This window comes from Oncorhynchus mykiss, chromosome 20 (assembly GCF_013265735.2).
Source record: "Oncorhynchus mykiss isolate Arlee chromosome 20, USDA_OmykA_1.1, whole genome shotgun sequence".
NCBI lineage: Eukaryota > Metazoa > Chordata > Actinopteri > Salmoniformes > Salmonidae > Oncorhynchus > Oncorhynchus mykiss.
This window is the reverse complement of record NC_048584.1, coordinates 29,757,651-29,784,157: the sequence shown is the minus strand read 5'-3', so window position 1 is coordinate 29,784,157 and position 26,507 is coordinate 29,757,651. Positions and strand designations below refer to the sequence as shown.

The following is a 26,507-nucleotide window of genomic DNA, read 5'->3' as shown; positions in this document are numbered from 1 at the left end:
GAACTAGAATAATGCAGGGGGAACTAGAATAATGCATTCCTATTCCTCCTCACTTCATCTATTGAAATACCATTGGAAAATACCACACAATACATTGGTCTCAATCTCATGTTCTTAGAATATACCAAGTTGTCCCCCCTGAAACATTTAGCTAGCCAGCAGGGTTGGGGTTGACATTCCAATTGACTTCCTGAATTGAAATGGAATTGACCCCACAGACAGACTAGGCTACAGGCTAGATTGCTGTTGAAAAACAGAGCACAATGGGCTGGCTAGCCTCATCTGTCTGTCTGGAGGATTTCCACATGATCTGCATTTAGAGATGGACTTAATCCTTCTCTAGGCTGTCACCACACTCATCTAGAATTAACAAGTTACCTTTACTCATTCTGTGTCTATTACTTTTATTACATGTTTTATTTTTCTATATTTTCTTTCTTTCTGCATTATTGGGAAGGGCCCGGGACCATTTAACAAAATATCATCACTCTTCACCTGACTATAATATAGTATGTGTTTTACTATAACTGTGGAATCAACAGATATTGCAAATGATAGGCTATTTATTTAAATAATAGGTACTGACTCAGAGATATGTTACTATTTTGAGCAATGTTAAGTTGGAATCATGTCCTAATATTAGCCCATAAATGTAGTCTGTGTGTGACCATGTGTGTTTGTACAAAACATTTAACTTGAAAGTAAATGGTAAATGTGCCTTTTTATAAACACGCAGCCTACTTGTTCCTCATAACTGCAGAGAGCTGTTCAGTTTAACACACTGACATCCTAACCTGTCCTTAGCCCTCTTGGAGTCCTCTAGCAGCTAACCTATTAGCCTAGTTGTCTACTGTGTTTGAGTGCAGAGACTGCAGACCTTTTCTGGGCGAGCAGCTTTCCTGTTAGCCTAGGTTTTTTTCTGTGTTTGAGTGCAGAGACTGCAGACGTCCTCTACTTCTGACCTTGAAACACAGTACCGGTGTAGCTCTGCTTTCCACCACCTGGTGTCTGGAAGCCAAGCCAGGCTGGCATAGTTGTCTGTTGACACAGTATCGTTAGTCATCTGTTGGCTTGGTACAACTGCAGAGGGGAAAATGCGATGTGTCCTGAATGTCAGGGATGCACCCTATTCCCAACAAATGGAATACATAGTGCACTATGTAGGGAACACAGCCTACATCCTTCTGTTTGGCTAGATATCCCTTTATATGCCCTGCCAGATTGTGTACAACTACAGAGACTATGGCACATGTTGCTGGTACACTAGACTGACTGTCTGACATGTCTGACACAGTACCACCATACCAGTACTGTTGTCATCTGCTAAAGATAACCCTTACAAACCTGCCCTGGTACATCCTGCTCCAGCACTACACTGCTTATACCTATCCAGCCCCCTTAGATCTGCCAACATCTTTGTCAGTACGGTTAGTCATCATGCCTTGCCCAGTGGCCTGACAGACTGTGTACAACAACTAAAACTAGGCTGCTGGTTAATGATGCCACTGCCAGTCTTCATATCCAGAGTGACAGTACTGTTTTCCTCCTTTGTGTGCCCTGTCTGCACACACAGCCTAACCTAAACAGCATCTTGGAATGACTGTTTGGGTGTAGTTGTAGGCAGCCTTCACAGTCTGGGTTGTAGGGGTGGGGATGGGTTGTGTCAAGACATTATTAGGCCATGTATAATTCATTGATTGAGAGCAAGTCAGGCCTGTTTTCCACTACTCTGAGCATCTCACTCAGCCACTCTGGGGCTCTTCCCTTTGTCTGCCTGTAAGGCAGGGTTAGGGGGCATTGGTTTGACCTACAAACACTCACACTCAGATCCAAAGTCAAATGAAATGACTTGTTGTAGTCAAAGCAGACCCTGCTGCTTTGTAGCCTCACAGCAAACCAGACACATTGTGAAATGTGTCCCTTCTCATCAGTCTCAAATTGCAACCTCAAACTCCCATAATACATTTGTATAGAGGTTTTCATTTGTTGAATCATAATTTATTAATATTTTTGAGACTTTGCAATGGGTGTATAACTCTGTCTGTAATACGTTTGTTTCATGTGTAAGTGTGCTCTCAACATTTCTTTGTAACTGAGACAGCTTCTTGACTGGTATCACTGGTCGGATTTAAAGATCACACTTGCAGAAAACCCCTTGCTTTTCTTATCTAGTATCAATGTTACTCAAAGGAGGGGAGGAAACTGCTAACAAGCTTACAAGTAGGCCAACAACTGGGTCGTGTTCTGTAGCAAAATATTTAAAAACCTTTTTAAAACTGAAGATGACAATTTCAGGCAACCCCTCCCTCTTTCAGTCCATTTTCTTCTGTTTGGTGGCTGATGCACCAAACTCTGATCTTTTCTATAACCAACCAGCCAGGCTACCCAGCTAATGTTCACAACAACACTACTACACCTGTCTTTACTATGTTCTAGTTAACCTACAATAACATCCTGCTGCAGTGATCCACAGCAATGCCAAAGCTTTGACCTTCAACCTCTTCATCTACTGGCTCCTCTAATCAAGTTTGACTGTTTGTTTTGACCTCATGGCTGCTGTGTAGAAAAATGGCTACCAGTTGTAGTTTAATGGCTACTAGCTGTAGTTCTATTTTAACTCCTATCTGTTCTGTTACTGTATGTTGTACAGTAGAGATGCCTTCTATCTTGTAATTTAACCCCTCTGTTTAATCCAAGTTTGCATGAGGGTACCCAACTACAGTACCCATAAGTCCCTGCATTGCTCCTGTCCAAGCAATACTAATATTCAGAGCCATGTATATTAGATGGCTCTGCTAATATTGCTTGATCCTATACAGAGTAATCAAGGTGTAGCGGTACTGTGCACGATGGCTGGGTGTGGGACATATGGAAGACTAACAGGTCCAGGTACCAGGGCTGCGTCTGAAATTGCACCCTATTCACTATGGCCCCTATATAGTGCACTACTTTGTCACCAGGGCCCATAGTCAAAAGTAGTGGTCAAAAGTATTGCACTACAGTATATAGGGAATAGTGTTCCATTACAGACCCAGCCCTGGTTAAACCAGGACCTAGGTTGTTCTAACCTCTCTCTCCTGCCTCCTGCTATAGAGTGGCAGGAGAAGTGCCACAGGATCACCTAGAGGAAGCATCAATGGAGATGGGAGGGCTTCTCCTCAGGCAAGTTACCTCATTCTCCTAACACCTTTCTCTGGCTTTTCTGTTTCCATTTAAATGTGGTTATTGATGTGTCCTGAAGAGGTAATAAAGCAACTAAGAATACAAGTTAAGATGCTATGCCAGTTAGGCCTAATCAGCTGCAGAGGAAGATGCATTCTGATAAATGTGCCATTTGGATCGAGTCTAGGCCTAACAAAAGGAGTGGTTTAGTTGATTATCTTTAACCCATGCATATCCCACATTTCTCTAGCTATCTATGTACATTCCCACGTGTTTCAGTTCAATATAGTTGACTGCCATCTGGAAATGAATAACTTAAAGTAATACACTCTCCTGTCCATCCTCATACAGAGAGAAGAGCCCCAGTCGTTTGCCCAGAAGCTACAGCTCCGCGTCCCCTCTGTGGAGTCTCTCCTCCTCCGCGGTGCCAGCCGGGCCGAGGGCCTCTTCCGTTCCCCGTCTAAAGAGAGCCTGAACCGCAGCCCCTCTCTCAACTCCCTCACCCCCCTGGGGGAGAATGAGCCCCTGGCCTCCCCCTCTGCCACCCCAGCCTACGACCCTCCATCAGACATCGAGAGCGAGGCAGAGGAGACGTATGGTAGCCCTGAATCCCTGCCGGCCCTGTCTAAAGAACAGCTGATCCATCGGCTACACAGGGTGGAGAAGAGCCTGGGGAACTACAGAGGGAAATACTCAGAGGTGGGGTCATGAGACACTACAGCAGTGGTACTGCATGGTACATCCTTTAGTGAGGCTTGTGGAAATCCGTCTCAAAAGAAATCAGTGTAATCACTAAATAATTATCAGGTAATTACCAGTTCAGCAAGTCATTCCGAACGGCTAAAACAGGGAGGTGGCCTGCTGTATGTCTACAATACACCTCTATGGGATGTACAAGTCACTATGATCAGTCTTCTCTTGCTCATCCAGTTGGTCTCAAATTCAGATGACCAGAGTAGGGAGTTGGCCTGCTATGCATACAGTGCCTTCGGAAAGTATTCAGATCATTTGACTTTTTACACATTTTGTTACATGCCTTATTCCAAAATGGATGAAATAAAAAATACAAATCCTCATCGATCTACACACTACCCTATCATGACAAAGCGAAAACAGGCTTTTAGAAATGTTTGCAAATGTATTAAAAATAAAACGCAGAAATACCTTACTTGCATAAGTGTTCAGACCCTTTGCTATGAGACTCGAAATTGATCTCCGATGCATGCTGTTTCCATTGATTAAACAGCGTTGTACGAGATCTTCAGTTTCTTGGCAATTTCTCACATGGAATAGCCTTCATTTCTCAGAACAAGAATAGACTGACGAGTTTCAGAAGAAAGTTATTTTGAGCCTGTAATCGAACTCACAAATTTTTGATGCTCCTGATACTCAACTAGTCTAAAGAAGGACAGTTTTATTGCTTCTTTAATCAGGACAACAGTTTTCAGCTGTGGTAACATAATTGCAAAAGGGTTTTCTAATGATCAATTAGCCTTTTAAAATGATAAACTTGGATTAGCTAACACAACGTGCCATTGGAACACAGGCCTATGTAGATATTCCTTTAAAAATCAGCCGTTTCCAGCTACAATAGTCATTTACAACATTAACAATGTCTACACCGTATTTCTGATCAATTTGATGTTATTTTAATGGACAAAAAATGTGCTTTCAAAAACAATTATATTTATAAGTGACCCAAAACTTTTGAACGGTAGTGTGTGTTAAAAAATGTGTGCAATAATTTCAAAGAACCTGTTTTTGCTTTGTCACTATGGAGTATTGTGTGTAGATTGAGGGGCGGAATTATTTAATCAATTATCAAAATAAGGCTGTAATATAACAATGTGGAAGTCAAGGGGTCTGAATACTTTCTGGATATACTGTATATCTCTGTGTGTACAGCTATATTTGATTTACCTTTCTAACCATTCTCCTTCTCTCTCTGTGTGTGTCTGTCTCTCTACAGTTGGTCACTACCTACAGAACAGTCCAGAGAGATAAGGAGAAGACCCAGGTGATTTTCATAAACCACCTCAACACCAGATTACATATAGTGATGCTCTGTACTATTGGGAGGATGGAGGAACGCTTTCATCCACACTCGCTGAATGCTGATGTAGTCTTTTCTGCTTTTCTCCTCAGGCCATTCTCAGTCAGAGTCAAGACAAAGCTCTCCGTAGGATAGGGGAGTTGAGAGAGGTACGAGTATGACCATGAACACCATCTGTTTCTGTTAAATTCCAGTACTGTCTGTTATGACCCGTTACTCTCTCTGAACTCAAAAGCTTTTAGGATGCAGGCAACCACTGAGTCACAGCATTAGGGTTGGAAGTCCTGAAATCTTTCTGTCCTAACCCAAAAAACAGGAGCTGAGCCAAAGGAAGGAAGTCAAGAGCAGTAGGTTAGCTAAGCCAAGGAAGGAGCCAGTAGGTTAGCTAAGCCAAGGAAGGAGCAGTAGGTCAGCTTAGACAAACTGAGGAAGTAGCAGTAGTTAAGCCAAGGAAAGTGAGGAAGGAGCAGTAGGTTAGCTAAGCCAAGGAAAGTGAGGACAGAGCAGTAGGTTAGCTGAGCCAAGGAAAGTGAGGACGGAACAGTAGCTAAGCCAAGGAATGAGCAGTAGGTCAGCTAAGCCAGGGAAAGAGAGGAAGGAGCAGTTGGTTAGCTAAGCCAAGGAAAGTGAGGACGGAGCAGTTGGTTTGCTAAGCCAAGGAAAGAGAGGAAGGAGCAGTTGGTTAGCTAAGCCAAGGAAAGTGAGGACGGAGCAGTTGGTTAGCTAAGACTTGGAAAGAGAGGAAGGAGCAGTTGGTTAGCTAAGCCAAGGAAAGAGAGGAAAGAGCAGTTGGTTAGCTAAGCCAAGGAAAGTGAGGACGGAGCAGTTGGTTAGCTAAGCCAAGGAAAGTGAGGACGGAGCAGTTGGTTAGCTAAGCCACGGAAAGAGAGGACGGAGCAGTTGGTTAGCTAAGCCACGGAAAGAGAGGACGGAGCAGTTGGTTAGCTAAGCCACGGAAAGAGAGGACGGAGCAGTTGGTTAGCTGAGACTTGGAAAGAGAGGAAGGAGCAGTTGGTTAGCTAAGCCAAGGAAAGTGAGGACGGAGCAGTTGGTTAGCTAAGCCAAGGAAAGTGAGGACGGAGCAGTTGGTTAGCTAAGCCACGGAAAGAGAGGACGGAGCAGTTGGTTAGCTAAGACTTGGAAAGAGAGGAATGAGCAGTAGGTTAGCTAAGCCAAGGAAAGTGAGGACGGAGCAGTTGGTTAGTGTGCAGTGTGCCCTGCATGTAGGAAGTATAGGAACTGGCTCATGATTGTGATAATAAGGCGATCAGTGTGAGCAACTACTAATCTGGGTCTCATAGTGAGTAGTTATTGGGGAAGTAGGGTGTAAATCAGTCATTCTGAGTGGTCCGACTGCAGTGTAGTTGATCACAAACACACTATATTCCTCACCAAGAGCTGTGTGTATTAAGGCAATGTGTTATATGACAATGTTTCTCCCCAGGAGTTGCACATGGACCAGCAGGCTAAGAAGCACCTTCAGGAGGAGTTTGATGCTGCCCTGGAGGAGAAGGACCAGATGATTACTGTGCTTCAGACCCAGGTGTTTATATACAATACAGTGCAATTTTCACATTTTGTTAAATTTTTGTTCAATGTAAAATGAATCACGTTGTGATTTGCCCCCACTGATCTGTACAACAACATACTCAAAGTATAAGAACAATGATACCATTTCTACAATTGATATAAAATAAAATGTGTTTCAATGAGTGTCTGCTGAACACTGTCATTATAATCTTGACTGTAGAATAAAATCTGATCTTCAGCCTGTGTTGCTCTGTGTTTTGACTGTGTGGTCCCTCCTCCTCTGCCAGGTTGCCCTGATGAAGAAACATCTGAAGGGGGTTCCTGGTGGAGCTGTGGCCCCTGAGGTTGAACATCCTCTCCAGGCTGAAGATGCTCCAGACTCCGCCTCTGCCCCACAGAGCCCCTTCAAAGACGCAGGTACTATACAGTACAGACACTATGCTGACTCCCACCCCTGATAGATGATGATGTGTAGATGGACAGTAGCAGACCTGGGTTCAAATAGTATTGTCTGGTGCAATGTAACCAATTGAATAGTGCCTAAGGTGCAAACCCTCTACACTTCTGGCACTCTAGGCAGGCTCAACCAAAAACTTAGTGTTTGGATTTCAAATACTATTTTGACCCAGGTCTGAGTAATGTAATGTTGAAATGTTTAGAGCCATTTGTCTTTTATCACATTTATTGAGTATATTTAAAGGGATTAATCACCCAAATGACAAAATGACACATTGGTTTCCTTACCCTGTAAGCAGTCTATAGACAAGGTATGACAGCAGTCCCTGCTTTGATTTAGTTTCCCTGGCACTGTTTAAACATTCAGATGTTTTAGTGTTTGTTGCACAAATCCCATTCAATTCACGGGACCGATTATTAGCATTTTACACACGTTTTATTTATTTGATTTAACCTTTATTTAACTTAGTTTAAAATCATCAGAAAGTATCTCAAATCGATTGTAAAGCTCAACAAAGTGACTTATAGATGTTTTGAACATGATGTGTGACAAATGCAAATATCGGTGCCATGACTTAAATGGCACCGAAATGCTGAAACATTAGCATGTGGAAACAGTGCCAGGGACACTAAACCAAAGCAGGGATTGCTGTCATACCTTGTCCGTAGACTGCTCACAGGGTAAGGAAACCAATGTGTAATGTAGGTGAACTATCCCTTTAACACATAAAACCACAACACCGATCCTCTTATTGATAGGGTTTTGGTTAAATGCGGAAGACACATTTCAGTTGAATGCATTCAATGGTACAACTGACTAGTTATCCCCATTTCCTTAGCGCCTCAGTACTCCCCCTTTTCTGACTGAGCCGCGTTACCTCATCTAAACTGCAGAAGGCAGCGCTGACCCAGTGAAAACCATGGATAGGGATAGGATTAGAACATATGTACAGTATGTATTTCTATGTAATAGAACATGTATCTCTCCATGGGAGTCCCTTTCCCACTAAGCTGTGTTACCGCTTCCAAACAGCAGAGGGCGGCACTGACCCATCTAAAAGCATGGAGGTGCTGCAGAAGAGGGTGACGCGCCAGGAGAATCTGCTCCAGAAGTGTAAGGAGATGCTCAGGACACACAAGGAGCGCAGTGCCCAGCTGACCAGTGAGAATGACACTCTACAGGAGCAGCTGCAGGAGAGACTGCAAGAGTTGGAGAAAACCAAGGTGTGTTAACCAATGTCAGTGGAGGCTGGTGGAGGGAGAAATGGAGATGATGTATTGTGATAGTATTCCATGGCTGGAATGGAACGGTATGAAACACGTAATCATAAATTATCAATATTCCATTCCGGCCGTTACAATTAGACATTTTTGTTTAGAAACCGTCACATGGCTCTTCTAATCAACTTTTCTGGAAAGATAGCTTACCCTTCACTCTGGAATACACATTTTAGAAGACCATTTTCCACATATGGCAGCCTGTACTTAGTACACTGTAGTTTTGAAAGGAGTTCATTATATGGGACTGAAGAGTGAGTGTCTGAACTCTGAACCACAGAAGTCAACACTATGGTGTGAACAGTAACACCATGTTTCACAACACTGTTTTATAAATCATCCAATGGAGTCTTGATGGTTTAGTGATCATGTGCCTGGTCTGTGGCTTCACTATCTATTTCTATGACACACACACAAGGCCCTCATAACGAGACAGAGCTCCAAAGTACACAATGTATGGAAATGGGTGCCATATGTAGGGAATAGGGTGCTATTTACGACTCATCCCAGGGGCTGACCAAGGTCATGTCATCTAGCTAACTTTGACATTTATTCTGTTTAATAGCACAACATTGTTCTTTGGTGGAATAATATGTACATAGTTTAGTTTGGCTGTGGTGTCTGTCGTTTTCACTAGCGGCTGAGAGTGATGCTGGGTGTCAGAACAGGCCTGTGATAACAGACAATAGCTCTGCATCTAAGTGTGATGGGCAGAGGTGTGTGTGTGTGTGGAGTTGCAGAATGTGTATGTGTGTGCGTGAGGTACAGAGGTATCTGTGTGTTTGGGTGGAGTTACTGTGTGTGTGTGTGTGTGTTGAACCTGGCCAGTGTCTGAGAACAGGACTGTTCCTGTGACAGAAAGAGCCAGAGGTTAACAGGCGCTCAGCTCTCCTAACTTGCGTGGAGGGGCTTGCTCATCCACACACACCCCACACCCTGTAAAACAGACAGCATCTGTCTCTCAGGCCATCATTTCACCTTTGGAATCTGGTATTTATATGGCGTTGTGGTCTGTTTCGTATTTGCGTTAAATGTTTATTTACCTTATTGTATGTTCTCACACAGTAGTTTCATAGTGACATGCTAGCTACACTATAGACCACTGCTGCTAACCTAACCTGGTCTATGTGTTGGTTTAGTTGGCCTCTGTTGACAACCGCCTTGTGGCTGTGGTGGCCTGGCCTCATGGGTGGTGTAGGGAGACTGCCTGCCATGCAGAAACATTTTGCAACCTGGCTTGATACTTCCTTGTTTTATTTAACTTTTTTCTAACCAGGAAAGTAGCCTGTTCTGAGAGCTGTTTGTGCTGTATTCATTGTTCATTTACTACAGCGGTGCTCCTGTTCCTTTACTAGAGCGGTGCTCCTGTTCCTTTACTACAGCGGTGCTCCTGTTCCTTTACTACAGCGGTGCTCCTGTTCCTTTACTACAGCGGTGCTCCTGTTCCTTTACTACAGCGGTGCTCCTGTTCCTTTACTAGAGCGGTGCTCCTTTTCCTTTACTAGAGCGGTGCTCCTGTTCCTTTACTAGAGCGGTGCTCCTGTTCCTTTACTACAGCGGTGCTCCTGTTCCTTTACTAGAGCGGTGCTCCTTTTCCTTTACTAGAGCGGTGCTCCTGTTCCTTTACTAGAGCGGTGCTCCTTTTCCTTTACTACAGCGGTGCTCCTGTTCCTTTACTAGAGCGGTGCTCCTGTTCCTTTACTACAGCGGTGCTCCTGTTCCTTTACTAGAGCGGTGCTCCTGTTCCTTTACTAGAGCGGTGCTCCTGTTCCTTTACTAGAGCGGTGCTCCTGTTCCTTTACTACAGCGGTGCTCCTGTTCCTTTACTACAGCGGTGCTCCTGTTCCTTTACTACAGCGGTGCTCCTGTTTCTTTACTACAGCGGTGCTCCTGTTCCTTTACTACAGCGGTGCTCCTGTTCCTTTACTACAGCGGTGCTCCTGTTCCTTTACTACAGCGGTGCTCCTGTTCCTTTACTACAGCGGTGCTCCTGTTCCTTTACTACAGCGGTGCTCCTGTTCATTTACTACAGCGGTGCTCCTGTTCCTTTACTAGAGCGGTGCTCCTTTTCCTTTACTAGAGCGGTACTCCTGTTCCTTTACTAGAGCGGTGCTCCTGTTCCTTTACTACAGCGGTGCTCCTGTTCCTTTACTACAGCGGTGCACCTGTTCCTTTACTAGAGCGGTGCACCTGTTCCTTTACTAGAGCGGTGCTCCTGTTCCTTTACTACAGCGGTGCTCCTGTTCATTTACTACAGCGGTGCTCCTGTTCCTTTACTACAGCGGTGCTCCTGTTCCTTTACTACAGCGGTGCTCCTGTTCCTTTACTACAGCGGTGCTCCTGTTCCTTTACTACAGCGGTGCTCCTGTTCCTTTACTACAGCGGTGCTCCTGTTCCTTTACTAGAGCGGTGCTCCTGTTTCTTTACTAGAGCGGTGCTCCTGTTCCTTTACTACAGCGGTGCTCCTGTTCCTTTACTACAGCGGTGCTCCTGTTCATTTACTACAGCGGTGCTCCTGTTCCTTTACTACAGCGGTGCTCCTGTTCATTTACTACAGCGGTGCTCCTGTTCCTTTACTACAGCGGTGCTCCTGTTCATTTACTACAGCGGTGCTCCTGTTCCTTTACTACAGCGGTGCTCCTGTTCATTTACTACAGCGGTGCTCCTGTTCCTTTACTACAGCGGTGCTCCTGTTCCTTTACTACAGCGGTGCTCCTGTTCCTTTACTAGAGCGGTGCTCCTGTTCCTTTACTAGAGCGGTGCTCCTGTTCCTTTACTAGAGCGGTGCTCCTGTTCCTTTACTAGAGCGGTGCTCCTGTTCCTTTACTAGAGCGGTGCTCCTGTTCCTTTACTAGAGCGGTGCTCCTGTTCCTTTACTACAGCGGTGCTCCTGTTCCTTTACTACAGCGGTGCTCCTGTTCCTTTACTAGAGCGGTGCTCCTGTTCCTTTACTAGAGCGGTGCTCCTGTTCCTTTACTAGAGCGGTGCTCCTGTTCCTTTACTACAGCGGTGCTCCTGTTCCTTTACTACAGCGGTGCTCCTGTTCCTTTACTACAGCGGTGCTCCTGTTCCTTTACTACAGCGGTGCTCCTGTTCCTTTACTAGAGCGGTGCTCCTGTTCCTTTACTACAGCGGTGCTCCTGTTCCTTTACTACAGCGGTGCTCCTGTTCCTTTACTACAGCGGTGCTCCTGTTCCTTTACTAGAGCGGTGCTCCTGTTCCTTTACTACAGCGGTGCTCCTGTTCATTTACTACAGCGGTGCTCCTGTTCCTTTACTAGAGCGGTGCTCCTGTTCCTTTACTAGAGCGGTGCTCCTGTTCCTTTACTACAGCGGTGCTCCTGTTCCTTTACTACAGCGGTGCTCCTGTTCCTTTACTACAGCGGTGCTCCTGTTCCTTTACTAGAGCGGTGCTCCTGTTCCTTTACTAGAGCGGTGCTCCTGTTCCTTTACTACAGCGGTGCTCCTGTTCCTTTACTACAGCGGTGCTCCTGTTCCTTTACTACAGCGGTGCTCCTGTTCATTTACTACAGCGGTGCTCCTGTTCCTTTACTACAGCGGTGCTTCTGTTCCTTTACTACAGCGGTGCTCCTGTTCCTTTACTACAGCGGTGCTCCTGTTCCTTTACTACAGCGGTGCTCCTGTTCCTTTACTACAGCGGTGCTCCTGTTCCTTTACTACAGCGGTGCTCCTGTTCCTTTACTAGAGCGGTGCTCCTGTTCCTTTACTACAGCGGTGCTCCTGTTCCTTTACTACAGCGGTGCTCCTGTTCCTTTACTACAGCGGTGCTCCTGTTCCTTTACTAGAGCGGTGCTCCTGTTCCTTTACTACAGCGGTGCTCCTGTTCCTTTTGATAACTTGCAGATTAATCCATCTTTTACTTTCAAAGATGGTCCATTTATCCTTACCCAAAGAGCATCTTCAACCTTCAATATATATATTATCTGATCTCTCCTTCCGTCTGTCTGTTCTCAGGTGCCTTCACTGTTGCTTTGATACCTTGCACATTAACCCATTTTTAAAATATTTCCTTCCGTTTGTCTTGTCTGAACTACAGGACCTGCACACCACAGAGAAGACCAAGCTCATCACCCAGCTGCGTGATGCTAAGAACCTTATTGAACAGCTGGAGCAGGACAAGGTGAGTGAAGAGGGCTTCTAATGCTAGCCAGGAGATTCTGGACCTTGCTCACGAACTTAAAAACTATTTGAATAAAACAACATCACCATAGGTAATAAGCTGAAACTTCAGTTAACTTTCCTTTTTAAGGTTGGTCATATATCTTGATTGAAGCTCCCTTTTAAGCTTCTGAGTCAGTGGAGGCTGGTGACACTTCAAATCAGGCTCATCGTATTGGCAAGAATGGAATCCTAAAACAACACATGGATACCCGGTGTTTGAAGTGTTGTATACCTTTCATTCCAGCCATTACAATTACCCCATTCATCGATTGCTCCCTTCTTCCACCAGCCTCCACCATTCTGGCCCTAATGTTGAGTGCCCCTAAAATGTCTTCCGCACTCCTGCTTAGTGTGAATGTGTGAAATATAGACATGTTTGTGCTATACCCCTGAGTGCAGAGATGACATAAACACTCTATCCATGATTGTTGCGCTTGACCATTATCCTCTGGCTCTGCAAGAGGTTTGTGTGTGTGAGTGTGTGTGTGTGTGTGTGTGTGTGTGGAGACTGTGACTTGTGAGGTCACAATGATGAATATGGGTTAGGGTTAGAGGCACAGCATAATTGTTGGAAACAATTTAGGGGCCTTGGGTTTGATTAAGACATGCTACATAGGAGACAATCATAACAGTGCAGATACATTTTTTTGAATTGAGGACCTATTTGGAAATATATATATGTATATATATATTATATATATACACAAGCAAGCAAAAGCATGTGGACACCCCTTCCAATTAGTTGATTCTGCTATTTCAGCCACATCCGTTGCTGACAGGTGTATAACATCGAGCACACAGCCATGCAATCTCCATAGACAAACATTGGCAGTAGAATGTCCTTACTGAAGAGCTCATTGACATTCATCGTGGCACTGTCATAGGATGCCACCTTTCCAACAAGTCAGTTCGTCAAATTTCTGCCCTGCTAGAGCTTCCTCGGTCAACGGTAAGGGCTGTTAATGTGAAGTGGGAACGTCTAGGAGCAACAACAAGTGGTAGGCCACAGAAGCTCACAGAAGGGGATCACCGAGTGCTGAAGTGCGTGGTGCGTAAAAATTGTCTGTCCTCAGTTGCAACACTCACTACCGAGTTCCAAACTGCCTCTGGAAGCAACGTCAACACGAACTGTTCGTCGGGAGCTTCGTGAAATGGGTTTCCATGGCCGAGCAGCCTCACACAAGCCTAAGATCACCATTTGCAATGCCAAGCGTCGGCTTTAGTGATGTATAGCTTGCCGCCATTGGACTCTGGAGCTGTGGAAATGGGTAGTGCCAACTGTAAAGTTTGGTGGAGGAGGAATAATGGTCTGGGGCTGTTTTTCATGGTTTGTACTTGGTCCCTTAGTTCCAGTGAAGGGAAATCTTATGCTACAGCATACAGTACAATGTCATTCTAGATGATTCTGTGCTTCCAACTTTGTGGCAACAGTTTGGGGAATGCCCTTTCCAGTTTCAGCATTAGAATGCTCACGTGACCAATGCGAGGTCCATACAGAAATGGTTTGTTGAAATCAGTGTTGAAGAACTTAACTTGCCTGCACAGAGCCCTGACCTCAACTCCATCGAACACTTTTGAGAGGTCTGGCCGACTGCGAGCCAGACCTAATCACCCAATATCAGTGCCTGACATCACTAATGGTCTTGTGGCTGAATGGAAGCAAATCCCCACAGCAATGTCCCAACATCTAGTGGAAAGCCTTCCTAGAAGTGTGGAGGCTGTTATAGCAGCAAATGGGGGACCAACTCCAACTCATTTGGAATGAGGTGTTCGACAGGCAGGTGTCCACATACTTTTGGACATGTAGTGTAAGTGTGTTCATTAATGTGCTATCCTCTGGGATCACATACACATATCAGCATGTATTATTTTATTCTGAAAGTAAAATAAAATTCAATCCAATCATGGCTGTACCTTCAGGGCATGGTCATAGCAGAGACAAAGCGTCAGATGCATGAGACTCTGGAGATGAAGGAGGAGGAGATCGCCCAGCTCCGCTCCAGAAGCAAGATGGCCGCCGCCCAGAGAGAGGAACTGCAGGAGCAGAAAGAGAAGTCTGAGAAAGCAGGTCAGTGGATCTCTTCTTCCTCTAGCAATGGGTAAGTTGTACAATATCTAACCAACGATGTGTGTTTGCACCTTCCCCCAGGGTTTGAGGAGCTAGAGAAGGCTCTGGCCATGGCCCAGAGGGCTGAGGAGGCACGGAGGCTGCTGCAACTCCAGCTGGAGGAACAGGTGAAGGAGGTAGTACAGGCCGGGGAAGAGGAGAGGAGGAGTCTGCAGCAGGAGCTCACCAGGGTCAAGCAGGAGGTGGTAACCATCATGAAGGTGAGGGGCATCTACTGTACATCAAAATACTAATGAAAAATTCACTCAGTACTCATGCAGTACTCATGCAGTAGTACACAATCACTACTCACCCAGTACCAAGACCAGGGTTGGCGGCAATTCCATTTCAATCCCTGTAAATTTACTAAGGGGCCGATTACGAACAGAGTTAAGCGCACATAAATGAAACATAATTCCCTTTTTATGCACTTTTCTCTCTGTGTGTAATCTGGACTTGAAATTAAGCATGAGAATTGCATGCTATTCACCCGCTATTCGTTCGGGTGGAGATCTAAGATATAAAGGTGTGGGGGAGGTGTGTCTACAGATACGCTGTATTCTGACCTTAATTCCCTGAATAACTACATATATAGTCAACAGCATGCTCTTACCAACTGAGCCACGAAGGACTACTTGTATTTACCCATCCATTGCAATCACTTGAAGGTGTAATATTGTGTTGCTATTTGTGTTGTAGAAATCCTCAGAGGAGAAGATGGCAGAGATGGAGAAGCTACATAGTGAAGCACTGGCCAGTAAAGAACAGGAGCTCAGCGCTCGAGTCAACCAGGCCGTGGTAAGTTAATATCTTTTAATACTGTATTTTGTCCTCTACACATATACTGCAAAACAAACTCGGCTATAGTTTTGAGCTGTTTGAGCTACATGTTTACGTATATTATGTGAATATTTCTCCGGCACTGTCTTGCTGTTTCTATTGCTGTTTTATTGTGAGAGTCCTGAGTAAGATATCCAATGTATTTGTTACATATGGCAGATTTCAACTTGAATTATGTGTTTGGTTTAGGAGCGGTGTCAAGAGGAGCTGGCCCAGGCTGCCAAGGAGTTGGAGCAGCAGTCTGCCCTTGCCCTGGAAGATGCAGAGCTGCAGAAGGCTGCCATAGAGACCGAGGCAGAGACCAATGCTAAGGAAATACTTCTGGAGCTGGAGACCACCAGAACTGTAAGTCCTCGGGTAGTTAATACATGAAGACTAATGCATTATTGATATTTGGAATTAGAATATTTTGCTGTTTAGCTACTCTATTCAAATATGCTGCACATTGTTGATTCTACAGCAAATAATATAGTCTAATGTATCTAGAAGCTTTACATTGTTGGTTGATTCTATGGCAAACATACAATAAATACACATCTCATTACAGAGAATTCTGGAACTGGAGAGCTCTCTGGAAAGGTACTCCCAACCTGGGTCAGTTCCGTCATCAGATGATCTCTCCACTCAGATGGAGGAGCTGAGGAGAAAACACGAGGAGGAGGTGACTGCACTAGAGGAGAAGCACCGTGAGGAGCTGGAGAAGCACAAGGTAGAGCTGCACCAGGAGGCCTTAGCCCAACACAACGCTGCCATGGAGGAGTTCAGGGCAAAACACAGAACTGAAGTGGAGACCATCTTGAAGGAGAAAGAGGCCCAGTTGCAGTCCCATGTAGAGGACATGAACCAGAAGACAATGGAGAAGCTGGATGTAAAACAAACTGAGTTGGAAGCCCTTTCCTCTGAGCTCCAGGAGGTGTTGAGGAGCAAGCAGGTTCTCGAGGAGAGACTGGATGCAGTTGAAACTGCTGGTGGGTCATCCAGGCAGGAGCTGGAGCAGAGACTACAGGAGGTGCTGACCAAGCACAGTGTAGATATTGAGGAGATCAAACTGCAGCATGTGCAGTCCCTGGGAGGAATGGAAAAGACGCTAAAAGAAGAACTCAACAAGTTGATGCTGTTGCTGAAGGAGAAAGAGAAGGAGCTTGAGGCTCACCTTGTCTGTGAGAAAAGACTGAATGAAGAATCAGAGAGGGTTCTTCAAGACCGGAATGCCAAGGTTAAAGAATTGGAGGAGCTTAGGAAGAGTTTAAAGCAGGCCCAATCCGAAAAGAAGGGCCTTGAGAAATCTAACGCCCAACTCCGTAAGATCAGAGATGAACTCTCACAGTGCAAGAGTCGGTTGATAGATTTAGAGCAAAAACTGGTGACAACTCGAAGTGAATGCCAACAGAAAGAGGAATCTCTTCAACAAAAGGTACAGGAGCTTGAAGAGCTAGAGAAGCAGTTGCAACAGGCTAGGAAGCAGCTCTCTGAACAGGATACATCTTACACTGATGAACTGAACACTAAGCAAGAGGAAGAAAAGCAACTAAAGAAACAGCTAGAGGACCAGAAGGCTGCTCATGAGAAGGTAGAAAACATTAAGACCGACATGGAGGCCAAGTTGAAATCACAGGAAGCGAAGATGGAGAAATTTAAAACAAAGAACAAAGAGATGCAGGAGAAATTCAAGAAGAAGCTTCAGGAACTTGAGGAATCTTCAAAAAAGGAGCTGGCAAAGAAGGAGTCAGAGCTATTGCAGAAGGAACAGCAAGGTAAAGAGAAAGTCCTGGAGTCTCAGACAAGTTCAGAAGGCCTGAGCAGTGCTATGTCCCAGCTTGAGGCCAACCACAAGGAAGAACTAGAGAAGATGTGTGAAGTCCATAAGCAAGAGAAGGAAAATCTTGAGCATCATTGGCAGGGAAAGCTGGAACAACAGGAAGAGGAAATACAGGAGAAACACACACAAATACTACAGGAGAAGGTACAGGAATTGGAGGAGGTCACCCAGCAGCTTGGAAAGACCAAAGAAGAAAAAGAGCAAGTTGTGCAGGAAGTGAAGAACATGAAGGAGGAGTTGGTGATGAGACAGACCACTGTGCAGAAACTGCAAGCCGAGCTTAAGGAAGCGGCAGTCAAGATGGAGAGTTTATCTCAATCTGAGGCAATGTTCAAAGAGCAAGTAGAGGTGATTGAGAGGAATCTAAACACGGCTCTGAATGAGAGGAACTCCTTCCAGGATCAGGTGAGCAAGACTGAGGAGAAGGCAAGAGAGACGATCAAGGCTCTGTCTGAGAGGTTTGTAGACACCGAGACGCAGCTTCAAGCTCTTGAGGCTTCTAAGGGTGAAGAAGGGGAGGCCGTTCAGAGGAGGCTTGAACAGCATTCTCTTCAATTGGAAGTCAAGGAAAAAGAACTGCAGAAGCAGTTCACTGGGATTAGCAACGAACTGATGCGTTACTGCAGGGAAATTGAGGCCAGCATCGAAGGTGGTACGAAGGAACTCTCTGAGCGAGTCGAGAGCAGAGTGAGAGAGTTGAAAGAGAGGGTTCTGGGTAATCAGAAGAAGGTAGCACATCTTAAAAACGTTATCCTTACCAAGGTTGACAGGATACGCTCTTTGGAGGAGCAACTCCATCAGAGGACAGAGGAGAATAAGAACCTATGCAGTTCACTAGAGCAAATGACTGTTCAGCTAAATGTACACAAAGATGATATCAAAGCCTTAACTGCTGAGAGGGAGTCTCTGCAGAGGGATGCTGAGAATCACGCTCAAGCTCTCTCAGAAAAAGTAATTTGCATCGAACAGCTCAGTGAGGAAAACCGAACCATCTCAGAGAATGTCAAATCAAACGTTGTGCATATCAGCAACTTGGAGAGTATCATAAATGACTTGAAGACCCAGTTATCAGGTAGCCATATGAGGAAGGATGAAGCCATATCACTGCTTGATCAGCAGCACAAGGAGGAGAGACAGAGGCTTGTTTGCCAAATGGAGGAGATCAATGACAGACTAGAGAAAGAGAAGAAATCTGCAGTGGAGCAAGCCGACACCCTCAGGAACAACCTCACTGAGTTCAAGACGAAAGCAGAGTCCAAGTTCTCTCAGAACCACAATACTGTTAAGTCTCTACAGACCAGACTTGAGGATATGGAGAAACAGATCTCTGAGAAGAACGAGGCCTTACAGAGGCTAACGGCCAGCATTGACAATCAGTCCGTCAGCAAGTCGGAGATGGACCAAGCCTTGAGTGAAAAGGAGCAGAAAGTCAGTGCCCTTTCTTTGGAAGTGGAGAGCTGCAACAGCCGGCTCAGTGAGCTGGAGGAGCAGTTGGTCCTCAGGACGAAAGAGAGTGAGCAGCTAACTGCTGACCTGAAGCAGCAGCAGATTATCAGAGAGAGTGAGAAGCGAGAGCTCACAGAGCATCTACAACAGACCCAGGAGCAGTTCAGAACCCAGAATGTAAATCTAGTCCAGGCTACAGATGAGAAACTGCAGTCCCTGGAGAGAGAGAACCAAACTTTGAAACAAGAGCTGGAGTGGCAAAGGGAAGCCGTTGAGAAGACGAAGGCTGAGATTCTCAAGAGCAAAGAGGAGAGTCTGAAGGTGGCTGAAGAGAGGTTGTCAAAAGACAATGCTGGGAAAGTGACCGAGCTGAAGAAGAAAGCTGAGCAGAAAATCAGCCAGATTCGGAAACAGTTGACCTCACAACTTGAGGAGAAGGAAAAGACAATGAACGACCTTCAAACACAGTTGGAAGAGGCCAAGATCGATGAAGCGAGAAAGAAGCAGCAGGTGGAAACCCTGGAGGAGAAAGAAAATTACCTTGAGGAAGCTATGGCCAAGATGACGGAAGAGCAGGAGAAACGCATTGAGCAAGTGCGTAGTGATGAAAGACTGGAAAAAGAGAGCTCTTTACAGAGTTTGAAGGACATTTACGAGGAAAAGCTATCATTACTTCAGAAAGACATTTCAAACCAGGAGGAAGCCCTAGCCAAGCTGAAGGAAGAACAAGAAAAACATATTGAGCAAGTACAGAACGTCGAGAGACTTGAGAAAGAGAGCTTATTGGAGAGTTTGAAGAACATGTACGAGGAAAAGCTATTGTCACTTCAGGGAGATATTTTGAACCAGGAAGAGACCAAAGCAAATGAGACCCTCTCAAGGCTTGAGGAGATGAAGATTAAGCTTAAGGAAGTGGAGGTGGAAAAAGTAAACTTTCTGGCTGAAATAAGCTGCCTGAAGGATGATCTGCTTGAGAAGACTGCACTGATCGAACAGCAAAAGACAGAATTGGCTAGCTTAGAAAAACAGGGTATGAATGCAGTGGAGGTCGTGGAGCATTGCACTGCAGAGCAAACCAAGAGTCTCACAGCAGGCAAAGAGACGGAGAACCACTCTCTGACGCAGGAATATGGGGATGCTGAATCTCTGTCGTCCCTGCAGAATAAGCTGGCAGAGGCAGCGCAGGAGAAGCAGAATCTACAGAAAGACTTGCGTTCCCTGAGGAGGGAGCACAAGCAGGATCTGGAGTATGTGAAGAAAGAGTTGGCCCAAGAGAACGAGAAGAAGCTCAAGTAAGTTTGACCAAATGGTTAGTGCAGTCAATCAAACAAACAAACACAATTATTTATAAAGCCCTTTTTACATCAGCAGTCACAAGTGTTTTAGAGTTAGTGATTTAAAGTAGTCAGTTGAGGTCAGAAAATAAATGCTTTCATTGCCATTTCTATTCATCCTTTTTGGTACTTCCTGTTTTTTCTTTCTCTATCCATACTGTATTTGACATTTTCTCCCCATTGAACAGGCTTGAGCTCGAGGATCTGGAGATGAAGCAGAACTCGTCCCTGAAGCAGCTGATGAGGGAGTTCAACACACAGATGGCTTTGAAAGAACAGGAGATGACTGCTGCACTGAAGGAGACCATTGGTGAGAGGGAATCAGAGTTTTCTGACAAGCCATTGCATGATAAGACACTTGCAGGTATTACCATTGAAACTTAAAAAATATTTAGAAAGTCTCAGCTTTCAGTTCAGTTAGTTAGCACCTCAAGTTTTTCGGAAGTGCATCTTACTACTTATGTTACTAGACTGTCAATGCCCAAAACACCGAAATTAATATGCATATACGAAGTCATTATATGTTATAAATAATTTTTTTGTGTGACTAAAATGGTTTAAGGTGTTAGTTTATAGTCTAACCATACTCTCAAACTGCACCAATGCAAATTCTTCACTGTTTGATAATTTGTCATGGAATCCACATAAATTCATGTGTAATTGTAGTATTCATTTGAAGTGTTTCCAATAGAGAAAATGAAATGAGTTTTAAATATGAGTGACTTTTTAGACAGAACAATAGGGGTGAAACGGAGTTAGGAGATGATTGAATTAGGAAACTGTCTCTGTCTGAAAGAATCACCATATGTTTTCACTGTAGTCCAGTCATTAACACTGCATTCCAAAACGGAAGTGAGTGACTGCTTTGTAATATGTGAACTTCAAGGTCTACTACGTGCTTTGTTTCTTGGCCCGTATTCAAAAGCTGTCTGAGTACTGAATCTGATCTAGGATCAGGTCTGTATTTAATCATATTCGGTATAACCCAAAAGGCCAAACTGATCCTATATCAGCACTCTTCCTCCTCCTCTCTTCTCTTCCAATCAGGGAAGGCCCAGAGCGTGGAGGTGGAGCTTATGGACAGCCATCGGGAAGAGACCAATCAGCTGCAGAAGGTGATCGCCCAGAAAGATGATGACTTAAACAGAACAGTCCATCGATATGAGCAGGTCCTGCAGGTACAGAACTGTATGAATGAATAGCACATGAATGTGTCTCTCGCACTTGTAATAACCTATACTGCTAAACTCTATCAATATGTAAATCATAGCAGTTCCAATGTAACTACAAATATATTACTACAGCTATTACTGTGTAACTACATGGGTATAATGCCATTTTAACGTAAAGGGTTATATGAATTGACATTTATCATTACAGACTGACTGGTTTGCTTTTAGAAAGTAGTTTACAAGTAGGATTTACTGGTCCAACATTGGGTCTGTTTTCCTCAGAAGAATTAGTCCACTTATGTTTTGTTTCCACGCCGGGATTCAAATAGTATTGTGATACTGGTCACTAGTCCAGACACTCCTATCAGTTCCTGACATATTTTTCAACTTTGAGCTTTATTAGAAAAGGACATGTACTCCACCCATCATCAGGAAACTATTACTGACATGGAACCTCCTCCCTTCAATCAGTCCCCCAGAGAATTCAGCTAAATGACAGATACCTTCTGGCTGTAGTGTCTGCTGAATGATTTACATTAAAGACTACTAGACTGTGTGTGTGTGTGTGTGTGTGTGTGTGTGTGTGTGTGTGTGTGTGTGTGTGTGTGTGTGTGTGTGTGTGTGTGTGTGTGTGTGTGTGTGTGTGTGTGTGTGTGTGTGTGTGTGTGTGTGTGTGTGTGTGTGTGTGTGTGTGTGTGTCTACCTTCTGACAGTCTGTTAAGTGATTTACATTTGAAACTAGACTAAATTACTATAGAGGGATAGTCTGCTCTGCTCAGTTAAGTAAACTACAATAAAAGCTGTCTTCTCTCATTCATCACTGTCTCCAGACAATGAAAGTAGGGAGGCCTTAAGTAGAGTAGCACTTGGTATTTGACTGACTGACAATAGTGTGCAGTTGTGATCAGACTATACAGAGATGAAACACACACTGAAGGCTTTTAGCTGAAATGTTTGTTTGCTGATCAAATTAAATAAATGGAAAAAAGTGCAGGCAAAAAACACAGAAAAATACATAGAAATACAAGAAAATAATAGGGGAAAGTTATTTGAAATTTGAGTACAGACCTACTGTATTTTCTAAGAAAGGAAATGACTGGTTGGTGGTTGTCCTGTTCTTCCCGGCAGAGTCGAGAGGTGGAGATGGGGGACAGAGTGTGGCAGGTACAGAAAGAGCTGGAGGACCTGCAGGCAAGGACCCACAGCGGCAGTGGAGAGGTACGGTATCTCAGATCATACTGTACATGTTTATTGGGTGAAGCTAGGAGTAGGGGTTAAAACTTTTAAACAAATTGGCATCCTTGATGTTAAGGGGGAAAAAAATCCCTGAAAAATCACAAATTTAAAATCACAGTGCAGTTATTACAAAACGACCACTAACAAGTCCTTATCATCAACATAAAGGGGAAAATGAAACAAATACCTAACGCAACAATGCTGGAACAAAATATGTTTTATAGCTACTTTATAATGAGGGAGAGTGAGATGGCATGTGAGTGACGCAGGGAGGGAGAGAGAGATGGCAACCAAGTCGACTTGCGCTGGTAGACTAACTTATTGCTAGTTATGTATCATCTCATCTGATTACATAGTACTGGCCTTGACTGCATCAAACCGAGAGTAGTTAAGCTAGCTAGCGAACGTTAGCTAGAATAGTTGAGACTACATAACTTGAACTGTGCACTCCCTCCCCTTTCGAATCCTACAGTAAATAACAACAACTCCATTCGGATTATTAAGTAATGTTGGCTTTTGGGGTTGTTGCATGTCCTTCTCATTTAACCTTTAGTTAGATATCGCCTAATAGCTTGCCACACAGAGGCTCTAGCTCTGACTATAGCCTAGTGCCGGTTTGATGACTTTTGATTGGATGACAACAACAAGCTACACGAGCCACTCTTGTGAAAAGCAAGAGCACCAGCAGTATAAATTCTATAATTTTCTCTCTGTAGGAAGCGCAATGTAGACCATCTGCATTGTGAATTCACATGGAATTTTATGCATTTTCTTCTTGTTTTGGTGGAAAACCAATAACAAAATGTCAGTTTAAACATTAAGAAAATGTTCCATTTGTCACATCCCTAGCGAGGAGCACAACTAGCGGCACAGGGTTAGCCACAGAGCAGTTTGGGAATTAACTGCCACCACCCACTGGTTGCTTGGCTCACTCCTGCCAGATTTCTCCCGTCAGCCCTGAGACTCAAAACGGCAACCATCCGGTTACTGGCCCTTCTCTCTTAACTTTGAGGCTACCGCCGCCTCATCGCTACAGGTTTACCGGTTCATTCATACTGTATTTAATTTACCCCCGCACACAGGATGTCAAGAGGTTGCCATATCTGTGGTATTTTCCCACTGACTGTGTGTCTCAAATTTCACCGTATTCCCCATTGAGTGCACTACTTTTGACTAGAGCCTTCTATGCCCTGATCAAAAGTAGTGCACTATAAAGGGAATAGGTTGACTTTTTGGTAAACCCATACAGCCCTGGAGGCTTCGCTTGGCTGGATGACATATAGAATGGGATTCTGTTGAAGCAATACATTAATACAGCTTCCTGCTCATCCCGCTCACAAAAGAGACTCAACCACACACACCTCTGCACAAACTGTCATTTTTCTTCATCCTGCCTCTCTGTGGGCCTGTATTTGAAACACCTATGTGTCTGATGGAGGAAAGATTACCGGTTCAGTGTGGAAAGCCAAGAAAAGCCTTGTCTCTCGCTCGCTCTCTCTCGCTCTCGTTCTCGCTCTCTCTCTCTCGCTCTCTCGCTCTCTAATTATTATTTTTTATTTTTCCAAAAGTTCAGAGTTTACGAGCTTAACAGTTAGTGTCAGCTATCTTCTGGTTTGTTGTGGAGTAAAAATGTGTTTGTCTGTGTGTGTTAACAACAGGAGCCCCACTTTAAAGACATGAGACGTTCAAGGCAATTGTCAAAGGGTGTGGCTTACATATTTTACTGTAATCAGCTAATGGGTTCTATTAGTAAGGTGACTGGTCTCCAGAGCTAACTGGATGATCTGAGGATTTCTTGAATCAGACTGGGTAGTGTTCTCTTTTGGAAAACAGGTTTAAAGAGGCAGTACACCCCCTCTTTGTTCCTCCATCCAGACCTGTGTTCAAATACTATTCAAAATACTGCCTGGAGAGCCAGAAGGGCAGAGGTTTTTTGAGTATTCTATTGGTTCCATTTCGCCAGGCAAGCTCAATCAAGCCCAGATAAAGTATGTGAATGTTAAATATTATTCAAACCCAGGTCTGGTACACACATTCCACCCTCCATCCCTGTTCCCAGTTAACCTTCTGTGTCACAAATGGCACTCTATTCCCTATAAGTAGTGCTCTATATGTGTAATAGGGTGCTATTTGCGATGCAGTCATTCTCTGGACGGCAGATGTATGCTTTAAAAAGGACAGGGATCTAGAGAGAGCGGTAGAAAGGCAGGAGGAGAGGGCGAATTAATACTCATGTGTTGTTGTGTAGAGAGACCCTCAGACTAACACCCACGCTCAGTCACACATTCACATGCCAGAACACATTCACCACAACACACACACTCTACACAAAGACATTATCAGCTTGCACGCACGCACACCTACACACACACACACACACACACAGGACACACTCCCCCATACACACACAATGAAGTGCAGCTCTTTTTTCGTTCACCTCGCTGTTGCATATTTCCAAGCTGATGTAATATCTTTGTGGGGATTGTATGGGGTTACACTCAGGAAGGACTACCCTTATTCAGGGCCTCAACAGGCCACTCTACTCATGTGGATGTCAGGTCAGTCGCTCTGTCTCTATGCTTTACAGACGCTGTGAAATAGAGCACTCACATGATGCTCCTATAAAAGTGACATTTATAATCACATTGAGATTGGAATCTCTGTTCAGGAGAGCACTGAAACAATGTTCAAACCATTTCCCATTTAAGAGGAACGTCCAAAACTAGACCTACGGTTTCTTTGTCTCTATTGATTTGTTGCTCATGTCTGTTATTGATGATTGTGTTGTATTGGTTCAGATGAGTGTGGAGGAGCTGCAGGCCCAGCTAGCTGAGAAGACCACCCTGCTCAGTGAGGCCAGGCTGAAGGAGCAACAGTTTGTCGACAGGGTGAGTGTCACAGGTGGTGCCAAGCATAACCGTACTCTTCTGGCTTGGATGTTTTTTTTGTTCTTTCTTTTTTTTTAAATATAATTTAGCAGACACTCTAATCCAGCTCTTATTAGGGTTCAGTGCCTTGCTCAAGTGCACATCGACAGATTTTTCACCTAGTCAGCTCGGGGATTCAAACCAGCAACCTTTTGGTTCACTCTTTACCGCTAGGCTACCTTTCCATTATGGTTCCAGCAACTATGATGATGTTATATGGCCAGCACAGTACAGCTTGGCTTGACTATGCTCAGCTTGGCTCAGTAGTGGGAAAAGGGCATCAGTTGACCTTGGTCTTTCAGTCTCTGTCTCTCTACGGTACAGTACATCCCTCATTCCACACCACTGTATTCCTCTCTTCCTTTCCAGGACTCTTTCACCCTCCGGCCATCCTATCTGACTGTTAGTCTATCTCTTTGGATTAAGTTCATTACATGGAACATCTGTTTATTCTTGCTGTAACCTTATAAACAATTACCCTGCCCCTTCCCACTGTTTCACACACACACACACACACACACACACACACACACACACACACACACACACACTGTTTCTCTCACACATTGTGTGGACTGATCGTTCTCCAAATAAACTAACCCCTGGATGACCATAGCAGGCCAGTATATTGCTATTTATCTCCCACAAACTGTTCAGTACAAGTAATTTAAAGGAACATAACCACTTGAATAAAATGGTAACACTTTGCTAAGCATGTAGGTATGACACTTCATAACTTGTTATAAGCATGTATAATGCTCTACACCTGCAGACTTTAATTAAAGTGTTCCCAAAAAAGGAATCCCTTTTTGTCGATTTTGTGCTTTTTTCTAATGTACTTTTCCCCTTCTAGATCCACTCACTAGAGGACAAAATGAGATGTGTCCACAAGAACTCAGTGTTGACTCATATGGGGAGCACGTTCAAAGGTAATGTTAACTTAAACATCTATATTTAAGTAATAAG

At 44.3% G+C, this 26,507-nt stretch overlaps 1 protein-coding gene across 5 annotated transcripts in view; it reads left to right on the top strand.

The window, feature by feature from the left end:
- Positions 1-26,507, top strand: part of golga4 (golgin A4) — a 54,613-nt gene that overhangs the window by 17,680 nt on the left and 10,426 nt on the right. For 3 of the 5 annotated variants that reach the window (XM_021576394.2, XM_021576398.2, XM_021576397.2), the window contains 18 exons: positions 3,094-3,162; positions 3,514-3,861; positions 5,132-5,179; positions 5,308-5,364; positions 6,660-6,758; positions 7,033-7,162; positions 8,235-8,425; positions 12,536-12,619; positions 14,581-14,728; positions 14,810-14,988; positions 15,467-15,565; positions 15,797-15,952; positions 16,155-20,164; positions 20,395-20,570; positions 21,254-21,384; positions 22,507-22,596; positions 25,413-25,502; positions 26,395-26,470. In XM_021576394.2, coding sequence (XP_021432069.2) covers positions 3,094-3,162; positions 3,514-3,861; positions 5,132-5,179; positions 5,308-5,364; positions 6,660-6,758; positions 7,033-7,162; positions 8,235-8,425; positions 12,536-12,619; positions 14,581-14,728; positions 14,810-14,988; positions 15,467-15,565; positions 15,797-15,952; positions 16,155-20,164; positions 20,395-20,570; positions 21,254-21,384; positions 22,507-22,596; positions 25,413-25,502; positions 26,395-26,470 — 6,181 coding nt within the window. The remainder of the gene's footprint in view (positions 1-3,093; positions 3,163-3,513; positions 3,862-5,131; positions 5,180-5,307; positions 5,365-6,659; positions 6,759-7,032; positions 7,163-8,234; positions 8,426-12,535; positions 12,620-14,580; positions 14,729-14,809; positions 14,989-15,466; positions 15,566-15,796; positions 15,953-16,154; positions 20,165-20,394; positions 20,571-21,253; positions 21,385-22,506; positions 22,597-25,412; positions 25,503-26,394; positions 26,471-26,507) is intronic. The other 2 variants (XM_021576395.2, XM_021576396.2) reach the window with 2 other exon arrangements.